At 52.3% G+C, this 9797-nt stretch overlaps 1 protein-coding gene across 1 annotated transcript in view; it reads right to left on the bottom strand.

Annotated features, from left to right (window-relative positions):
- Positions 1-347: 347 nt before the first annotated feature.
- LOC110173978 (echinoderm microtubule-associated protein-like 6) overlaps positions 348-9797 on the bottom strand; it is a 43978-nt gene continuing 34528 nt past the window's right edge. Inside the window, exons 29-41 of the mRNA XM_055158533.1 lie at positions 9274-9403; positions 9005-9112; positions 8066-8230; positions 7508-7716; positions 7045-7190; positions 6491-6602; positions 5100-5357; positions 4490-4662; positions 4077-4164; positions 3627-3721; positions 3288-3462; positions 1305-1405; positions 348-1050 (exon numbers count right to left, since the gene is read on the bottom strand). Coding sequence (XP_055014508.1) covers positions 1026-1050; positions 1305-1405; positions 3288-3462; positions 3627-3721; positions 4077-4164; positions 4490-4662; positions 5100-5357; positions 6491-6602; positions 7045-7190; positions 7508-7716; positions 8066-8230; positions 9005-9112; positions 9274-9403 — 1785 coding nt within the window. The 3' untranslated portion in view covers positions 348-1025. The remainder of the gene's footprint in view (positions 1051-1304; positions 1406-3287; positions 3463-3626; positions 3722-4076; positions 4165-4489; positions 4663-5099; positions 5358-6490; positions 6603-7044; positions 7191-7507; positions 7717-8065; positions 8231-9004; positions 9113-9273; positions 9404-9797) is intronic.

The following is a 9797-nucleotide window of genomic DNA, read 5'->3' as shown; positions in this document are numbered from 1 at the left end:
TGTGTTGTGTGTGTGTGTGTGTGTGTGTGTGTGTCTGTGTGTGTGTGTGTGTGTGTGTGTGTGTGTGTGTGTGTGCTGTGTGTGTGTGTCTGTGTGTGTGTGTGTGTGTGTGTGTGTGTGTGTGTGTGTGTGTGTGTGTGTGTGTGTGTGTGTGTGTGTGTGTGTGTGTGTGTGTGTCTGTGTGTGTGTTGTGTGTGTTGTATTGTGTGTGTGTGTGTGTGTGTGTGTGTGTGTGTGTGTTTGTGTGTGTGTGTGTCTGTGTGTGTGTGTGTGTTGTGTGTGTGTGTGTGTGTGTGTGTGTGATTGTGTTGTGTGTGTGAAAAACAAAAACGTCTTTGGCTCCAAAAATCGACTTTTATTTTTCCACTAGACACAAACTCGACTAAACCACAAGACCCGGACCCGGACCCGGACCCGGACCCGGACCGGACCGGAGCTTTTGTACCTCAGACTCAAAGCAGGAGGAAGGACCACAGTTACTCGAGTAAAAGTACTTTTACTCTGTACAATACTCAAGTACTGTTACTTAAATCAAATATAACTCAAGTTGGTGTAAACGTACAGCATTTAAAGTTACTCCAAAAGTTTAAAAGTTCCTTAAGTAAATGTAACTGAGTACTTCAGTACTTCCCTCCTCTACCTGGACTCGACCTGGTTCAGTCCTGGTCTAGTCCTGGTTCAGACCTGGTTCAGTCCTGGTCTAGTCCTGGTTCAGTCCTGGTCTAGTCCTGGTCTAGTCCTGGTTCAGTTCTGGTCTAGTCCTGGTCTAGTCCTGGTCTAGTCCTGGTTCAGTCCTGGTTTAGTTCTGTTTTAGTCCTGGTTTAGTCCTGGTTTAGTCCGGGGAAAGGTTTTGTCTTGAACAGAAACGAAGCTCCAGATGTGGTCGACTTTTTCAGATGTTGCCGAGAATAAGAACCCAGACCTGGACTGGGACCCGGACTGGGACCCGGACTGGGACCCGGACTGGGACCCGGACTGGGACCCGGACTGGGACTGGGACCCGGACTGTGGCCCCCGGGAGCTGCTCACACACACCTCCAGAGCATCACACTGAAAGGGTCAAAGGTCAAAGGTGAGACAGAGAACGATGAGCAACAACTAGCATGCTGACACACACTTCCTGATTCTCAGACAATAAAACAGCAACTGAATTATTTTGAGCTCAGGAACTTCAATCAGAAATATCGGCTCTGAGACACAAACCGATACTCGATACAGATACCATGATAATTATTTGGTCTGAGTGTGGATATCGGTCTGAGTATCGGTTGGTGTGTGATTCTCGATTCTTTGGCTCTTCTCACCTTCCGTCCGTGGCTCCGGCGCTCACCACGAGTCGGTCTCCACACGAGAACTTGACCGAGCGCACGCGCCCAGAGTGACCTCCAGACGCCCGACAGGAGCCCTGCGACAGGAGCAGACAGGTGCAGACAGGAGCAGACAGGAGCAGACAGGAGCAGACAGGTGCAGACAGGTGCAGACAGGAGCAGACAGGTGCAGACAGGAGCAGACAGGTGCAGACAGGAGCAGACAGGTGCAGACAGGAGCAGACAGGAGCAGACAGGTGCAGACAGGAGCAGACAGGAGCAGACAGGTGCAGACAGGAGCAGGAGCAGACAGGAGCAGACAGGTGCAGACAGGAGCAGACAGGAGCAGACAGGAGCAGACAGGTGCAGACAGGAGCAGACAGGAGCAGACAGGAGCAGACAGGTGCAGACAGGAGCAGACAGGAGCAGACAGGAGCAGACAGAGCAGACAGTGAGGTACATGACAGCAGCAGGTGGTACATGTGTTTGTTTTGGTTTTTATTGTTTTTTTGTTGGTGTTTTTTGTTGTTTTTTATTGTTTTTTTGTTGTTTTTTTGTTGTTTTTTATTGTTTTTTGTTGGTGTTTTTTATTGTTTTTTGTTGGTGTTTTTTGTTGTTTTTTTGTTGGTGTTTTTTATTGTTTTTTTGTTGGTGTGGACGTTTCAGTCGCACTCAGATCTGCACTAAATCAAAGGGACTGAGACTTTAAAAAAAGAGCCGGTCTCGGTCACTTGACTCTGGACCAAACACCAAACTCTGGTCCCTCTGGTCAGAAGATTTTATTGAACCGTATCGTATCGATTTGTATCGTATTGGGGACTTGTGAACGATCTCGGCGCTTCAGACTCTGGGGCTTCGTTCTCCAGACGAAGACGACGCTTCGTTAACCCCGAATTCACACCAGGAGCTGCAGCGGTAAATGTCAAAGTTTCAATTCACATTCAGCTCCTGCTGCAGCTGCTCATCTTCACTGTTTTCACACGTCACATTTTGCTTTTTATCATTTATTTGATGTTAAAGTGTATTAAGTTAGAATTTGTATTAAGTGTTTGTGAATTAAGTACAACTGCAACACATTTGTGTTTAATGAGGTTTAAATCTATTAACACAAACATTAAACACCTCAGGTTTTTTTCCCTTAATAAAGTAAAATCACGTATAATTAACAAACATTATGAGTGTGAATAAAATCTTATCTCCGTCCAGTTAATAAAGACGATACGTTTATATGTGGACACAGACTCCAGCACCGACGGATACGGAAAACAGTCCCTGAAACGGGCGAGTTTGAATGTTCTGGAATTTTAAGGGCGGATCAAGACTAAACCAGGACTAAACCAGGACTAAACCAGGACTAAACCAGGACTAAACCAGGACTAAACCAGGACTAAACCAGGACTAAAACCAGGACTAAACCAGGTCTAAACCAGGACTAAACCAGGACTAAACCAGGACTAAACTAAACCAGGACTAAACCAGGTCTAAACCAGGACTAAACCAGGACTAAACCAGGTCTAAACCAGGACTAAACCAGGACTAAACCAGGACTAAACCAGGACTAAACCAGGACTAAACCAGGACTAAACCAGGACTAAACCAGGTCTAAACCAGGACTAAACCAGGACTAAACCAGGTCTAAACCAGGACTAAACCAGGTCTAAACCAGGACTAAACCAGGACTAAACCAGGTCTAAACCAGGACTAAACCAGGACTAAACCAGGTCTAAACCAGGACTAAACCAGGTCTAAACCAGCTAAACCAGGACTAAACCAGGACTAAACCAGGTCTAAACCAGGACTAAACCAGGTCTAAACCAGGACTAAACCAGGACTAAACCAGGACTAAACCAGGACTAAACCAGGACTAAACCAGGTCTAAACCAGGACTAACCAGGACTAAACCAGGACTAAACCAGGACTAAACCAGGACTAAACCAGGTCTAAACCAGGACTAGACCAGAGGATCAGACAGGACCGCACCTGTTGTGGGGGGAAGCCGTACAGGTGGACGAGTCCTCGATCGTCTCCGGTCGCCACAGAGACTCCGGAGTGAGACGCGCTCAGGGTCGTGACCTCGGTGACCTCTGTGACCTCTGTGACCTCTGTGACCTCTGGGGCTGGAGGCCACGCCCCCTGCACCTCCTCCCCGACGACGCTGCACAAAAACACAAACGTTTCGATCCATCTGTCCTCTCTGTGCTGACCCACTCCCCCTGCAGAGCGTCCCAGTGAGGAAACTCCAGGAGAGATCTCTAGATGACTCAGACACCGTCCAGACCTTTCCGTCTGCGAGTCGAGTCCGAGGGACGAGAGACTCACCTGGTCCAAGTCGCCCACGTGACCCTGACGCCGCCGAGCACCTGTCGCCCACTCGGCACCTGCAGCACCTGTCGACAGAGGGCGCCGGTGCACACCTGCCAACAGAACAGAGACCAGGACTGAACCAGGACTAGACCAGGACTAGACCAGACCAGGACTGGACCAGGACTGGACCAGGACTAGACCAGGACTAGACCAGGACTAGACCAGACCAGGACTGGACCAGGACTAGACCAGGACTAGACCAGGACTAGACCAGGACTAGACCAGGACTAGACCAGGACTAGACCAGACCAGGACTAGACCAGGACTAGACCAGGACTAGACCAGGACTAGACCAGGACTAGGACTAGGACCAGGACTAGACCAGGACTAGACCAGGACTAGGACCAGGACTAGGACTGGAGGACCAGGACTCTTCAGACCAGGACTGGGTCCAGGACCCAGGACCTTCAGACCAGGACCCAGACTCAGGTCGTAGAAATCCACCAGAGGATCCAAGAACCCGACGGCCAAGAACCTGTCGTCCGGACTGAACCTAGACCAGAGACCAGACCAAGGATCAGACCAAGGATCAGACCAAGGATCAGATCAGACCAGAGACCAAAGACCAGCTGAACAGCTCTCACCTGTACAGTCTCACCTGAGCGCCTGTACGGTGTCACCTGAGCGCCTGTACGGTCTCACCTGAGCGCCTGTACGGTGTCACCTGAGCGCCTGTACGGTGTCACCTGAGCGCCTGTACGGTCTCACCTGAGCGCCTGTACGGTCTCACCTGAGCGCCTGTACGGTCTCACCTGAGCGCCTGTACGGTGTCACCTGAGCGCCTGTACGGTCTCACCTGAGCGCCTGTACGGTCTCACCTGAGCGCCTGTATGGCTCCGCTGCGGTCCCGGCGGCGGCCCCACAGCTGCAGGTTGTGGGTGGTCAGGACGAGGACCTCGCCGTGGTCGAGGCCGAGAGCCACCAGGTCCCCGCTGGAGCTGAAGCTGCAGCTCAGAGCCACACGACCCAAACTCACACGGCTCAGCAGCTTCTGCAACACACACACGCAGAACATGCAAACTACACAAACTACACACACACGCAGAACATGCAAACTACACAAACTACACACACACGCAGAACATGCAAACTACACAAACTACACACACACACGCAGAACATGCAAACTACACAAACTACACACACACACACAGAACATGCAAACTACACAAACTACACACACACACGCAGAACATGCAAACTACACAAACTACACACACACACACACATGCAGAACATGCAAACTACACAAACTACACACACACGCAGAACATGCAAACTACACAAACTACACACACACGCAGAACATGCAAACTACACAAACTACACACACACACACACACGCAGAACATGCAAACTACACAAACTACACACACACGCAGAACATGCAAACTACACAAACTACACACACATGCAGAACATGCAAACCTTCTCGCTGAGGTCCCAGATCCTCAGCGCGGCGTCGTCTCCGGTCGTCGCCAGGAGCTCTCTGATTGGATGAGTGTCCAGGCCCCAGACCCCGCCCACCGCCGCGGCCCCGCCCACAGGGGGAGGGGCCACAGACGGCGTCGTACCGGGGCCGGACACGGGGGCGGCGCCGAGTCCGGTCAGGAGCACGTTCGACGTCGAGTTTTTCTCCCCGAGTTCAACGACGTCACCGTCCCTCGTCCCGACCAGGATCCTGCCCTGAAACAGACCAGGACTAAACCAGGACTAGACCAGGACTAGACCAGGACTAGACCAGGACTAAACCAGGACTAGACCAGGACTAGACCAGGACTAGACCAGGACTAAAGACCAGGACTAAACCAGGACTAGACCAGGACTAAACCAGGACTAGACCAGGACTAAACCAGGACTAGACCAGGACTAAACCAGGACTAGACCAGGACTAGACCAGGACTAGACCAGGACTAGACCAGGACTAGACCAGGACTAGACCAGGACTAAACCAGGACTAGACCAGGACTAGACCAGGACTAGACCAGGACTAGACCAGGACTAGACCAGGACTAGACCAGGACTAAAACCAGGACTAGACAGGACTAGACCAGGACTAGACCAGACTAGACAGGACTAAACCAGGACTAGACCAGGACTAGACCAGGACTAAACCAGGACTAGACCAGGACTAAACCAGGACTAGACTAGACCAGACTAAACAGACTAGACCAGGACTAACCAGGACTAGACCAGGACTAAACCAGGACTAGACCAGGACTAGACCAGGACTAAACCAGACTAGACCAGGACTAAACCAGGACTAGACCAGGACTAAACCAGGACTAAGGACTAACCAGGACTAGACCAGGACTAAACCAGGACTAGACCAGGACCAGGACTAGATCAGGACTAGACCAGGACTAGACCAGGACTAGACCAGGACTAGACCAGGACTAAACCAGGACTAGACCAGGACTAGACCAGGACTAGACCAGGACTAGACCAGGACTAAACCAGGACTAGACCAGGACTGCAGTTGTGGTTGGGTTTTAATGTTTAATGTGATAAATTGATTAATGTCGTTTTGTTGAAGTTTAACAGATTTTTTAAAGTTTTTTGTTTTTTCATTTAAATATTTTGTCGTTTTGTAAAATCTCTGGGTTTTTGGTTCATCGTCGGTTCTGAACAGAAACAGAACAGAGTTTCTCCGTCTCTGTTACTGTTTGTTATTCTTTGTTTTTCTTGATGTTTTTTTAAAGACAAGTTTTGGGTTTTGGACTTCGAGCCTGGACTTAACCCGGTCTAAACCAAGTCAAAACCCGATCTAAACCTGGTCTAGACCCGGTCTAGACCCGGTCTCGGTCTGGAGGACTCACGTTCCCTCTGCAGACTGAGCGGACGTTCTCGGGTTTTCCAGTCTCCAGATGAAACACTCGACATCGCTTCATCTCCTGGTCCCAAAGTTTCACCGCTCCTCCCTCTGAAGACCTGAAACAGACCAGGACCAGGATCAAGACCAGGACCAGGACCAGGGCCAGGGCCAGGACCAGGACCAGGGCCAGGACCAGGACCAGGACCAGGACCAGAACCAGGACCATAAACCAGGACCAGGGGCTTTTTAATCTCACACAGCTGAAGATCTGTGTGTGTGTGTGTGTGTGTGTGCTGTCATCAAGGACCAGGACTAAACCAGGTCTAAACTAGGACTAAACCAGGTCTAAACCAGGTCTAAACCAGGACTAAACCAGGACTAAACCAGGTCTAAACTAAACCAGGACTCTAAACCAGGACTAAACCAGGTCTAAACCAGGTCTAAACCAGGTAAACTAAACCAGGTCTAAACGGACTAAACCAGGTAAACTAAACCAGGACTAAACCAGGTCTAAACTAAACCAGGACTAAACCAGGTTGGAACGCTAAACCAGGTGACGATGGACTGACGATGAGTCCGTCGCTGAGGCTGGTGAACATGCTGAAGATGGGGCCGCTGTGAGCCTTCTCCACCACACGCTCCAGAAGATGCTCCCTCCACACGTACACGTCTCCACTGAGCGCCCCCGTGAAGGTCACGCTGTTCTGAGGAGGAACAACACCAAGAACATGAGGAACATGAGGAACATCAGGAACATCAGGACCAAAAGAACCACAAGAACCAGAAGAACCACCAAAACCTCCAGGACTATGAGGACCACCAGGACCAGAACCTCAAAGAGCCTCTAGACCCTCCAAAACACAATCCTGCTCCACACCAGGTCAGAAGAAGTCTAGACCAGGACTAAGCTGGGACTAACCCGGGTCTAAAACCAGGACTAAAACCGGGACTAGACCAGGACTAAGTCTGGAACAGTTTTTTAAATCCGGGTCAGATTTGTCATGAGGTCGTGAGGACTCACGGCTCCGAAGGCGAGCGCCAGCATGGTCTGGTTCTTGGCTCCGCCCACGCCGGCGATCTGTCCTTTCTTGTAGATCAAAGCTCCGCCCACGACGCTCCAGAACTTCACGTGTTTGACGCCGACGGAGACGAAGCGCGATTCTGAGTCCGGGCGAAACTCTGCCACGAACACCCGCTCCCGGTGCCCGCCTCTGCTCGCCGCCACGGAACCTGCGGCACAGAAGCCATCAGACACGCCCCCTGTGCCCGTCTGTGCCCGCCCCCTGTGCCCGCCCCCTGTGCCTGTCTCTGTGCCCGCCCACTGTGCCCGCCACTGTGCCCGCCGTGCCCGCCCCCTGTGCCCGCCACTGTGCCCGCCCCCTGTGCCCGCCCCCTGTGCCCGTCTGTGCCCACCCCCTGTGCCCGCCCCTGTGCCTGTCTCTGTGCCCGCCACTGTGCCCGCCACTGTGCCCGCCACTGTGCCCGCCACTGTGCCCGCCACTGTGTCCTCCCCCCATGGGTGCGGTTGTTTTCGCGGTCGTGGGTGCGGTGGCGGTCGCAGTCTCGGTCGCGGTCGTACCTTCTTGCCAGCGCCACACCGTCAGCGTTTGCTCCGGGTCCAGTCCCACCGACAGGAGCAGTTTCCCCGTCGCGCTGAAGTTCAAGGAGCCGACGCCGTTTCCATGACGACACCGCAACACCGACAGGGTCGACTTCGAACCTGCCTCCCACACCCGGATCTGAGCACCTGCAAGGTCCAACACACAACACACACCTGAACACCTGCAAGGTCCAACACATAACACACACCCGAACACCTGCAAGGTCCAACACACAATTCACACCTGAACACCTGCAAGGTCCAGCACACAACACACCTGAGCACCTGCAAGGTCCAACACACAACACACACCTGAACACCTGCAAGGTCCAACACATAACACACACCCAAACACCTGCAAGGTCCAACACACAACACACCTGAACACCTGCAAGATTCAAACACACACACCTGAACACCTGCAAGGTCCAACACACACCTGAGCACCTGCAAGGTCCAACACACAACATACATCTGAACACCTGCAAGGTTCAAACACAGAAAAGTGTAAAATGACTCACCTGAAGCTTCTGAATTTGAACAAGAACAGAAAGAGACTTTAAGTGTTTGAATGTGATAGGGGCGGGACTTGTGCTAAATGGGGCGGGGCTTGTGCACAGGTGAGCCTTACCTGGAGCCACAGTCGAGTCTCCTTCAGGAAGCAACAGAAACAAACAAAACATACTGGTGAAAAACAAAGAAACAGCGTCCTGGTTTAGTCCCGGTTCACTCCCGGTTCAGTCCCGGTTTAGTCCCGGTTCAGTCCCGGTTTAGTCCCGGTTTAGTCCCGGTTCAGTCCCGGTTTAGTCCCGGTTCAGTCCCGGTTCAGTCAGTCCCGGTTTAGTCCCGGTTCAGTCCCGGTTCCCGGTTCCCGGTTTAGTCCCGGTTCAGTCCCGGTTCAGTCCCGGTTCAGTCCTGGTTCAGTACCTCCCTGTCCGGTGGCAATCACGTTGGAGTATTTGGGATGTTGGTTCACGGTGAGACTCAGGATGTCGTCTGTGTGCTCCAGGTAAAAGCTCTGAGTCCCTGAAACAAAAACAGACCAGGATCAGGATCAGGATCAGGACCAGGATCAGGACCAGGATCAGGATCAGGATCAGGAGCAGCAGGTACAGAGGGAGGGGCCACAGTTTTTACACACAAACTGAGCAGGAGCCAGAGCGCGTGGAGCCCGGTCACGTTCTGACCTGAGGAGAGGTTCTGGACGATGGCGACTCGAGCCGTGTGCAGCACCAGGTCCAGGGACTCGCTCAGGAAGTGCAGGTTGTTCCGACAGTCGAGTCCTCGGTATCCGAACACGTGCTCCAGGATCAGCTCCTGCGACGACAACAACAACAACAATAACAACAATAGTCCAACAACCCTGCTCATCCTCACAGTCGTCCACACAGTCGTCCACACAGTCGTCCTCACAGTCGTCCACACAGTCGTCCACACAGTCGTCCTCACAGTCGTCCACACAGTCGTCCTCACAGTCGTCCTCACAGTCGTCCACACAGTCGTCCACACAGTCGTCCTCACAGTCGTCCTCACAGTCACAGTCGTCCACACAGTCGTCCACAGTCGTCCACACAGTCGTCCACACAGTCGTCCACACAGTCGTCACAGTCGTCCACACGTCGTCCACAGTCGTCCACACAGTCGTCCACAGTCGTCCTCACAGTCGTCCACAGTCGTCCACAAACCCAAACACACACACACCAGAGTCTAA

The sequence above is a fragment of the Boleophthalmus pectinirostris genome, unplaced genomic scaffold (genome assembly GCF_026225935.1).
Source record: "Boleophthalmus pectinirostris isolate CB_2022bp ecotype Guang Dong unplaced genomic scaffold, ASM2622593v1 HiC_scaffold_22, whole genome shotgun sequence".
Lineage (NCBI taxonomy): Eukaryota > Metazoa > Chordata > Actinopteri > Gobiiformes > Gobiidae > Boleophthalmus > Boleophthalmus pectinirostris.
Note: the sequence above shows the minus strand (reverse complement) of the source record. Positions and strands in the feature narration are given on the sequence as shown.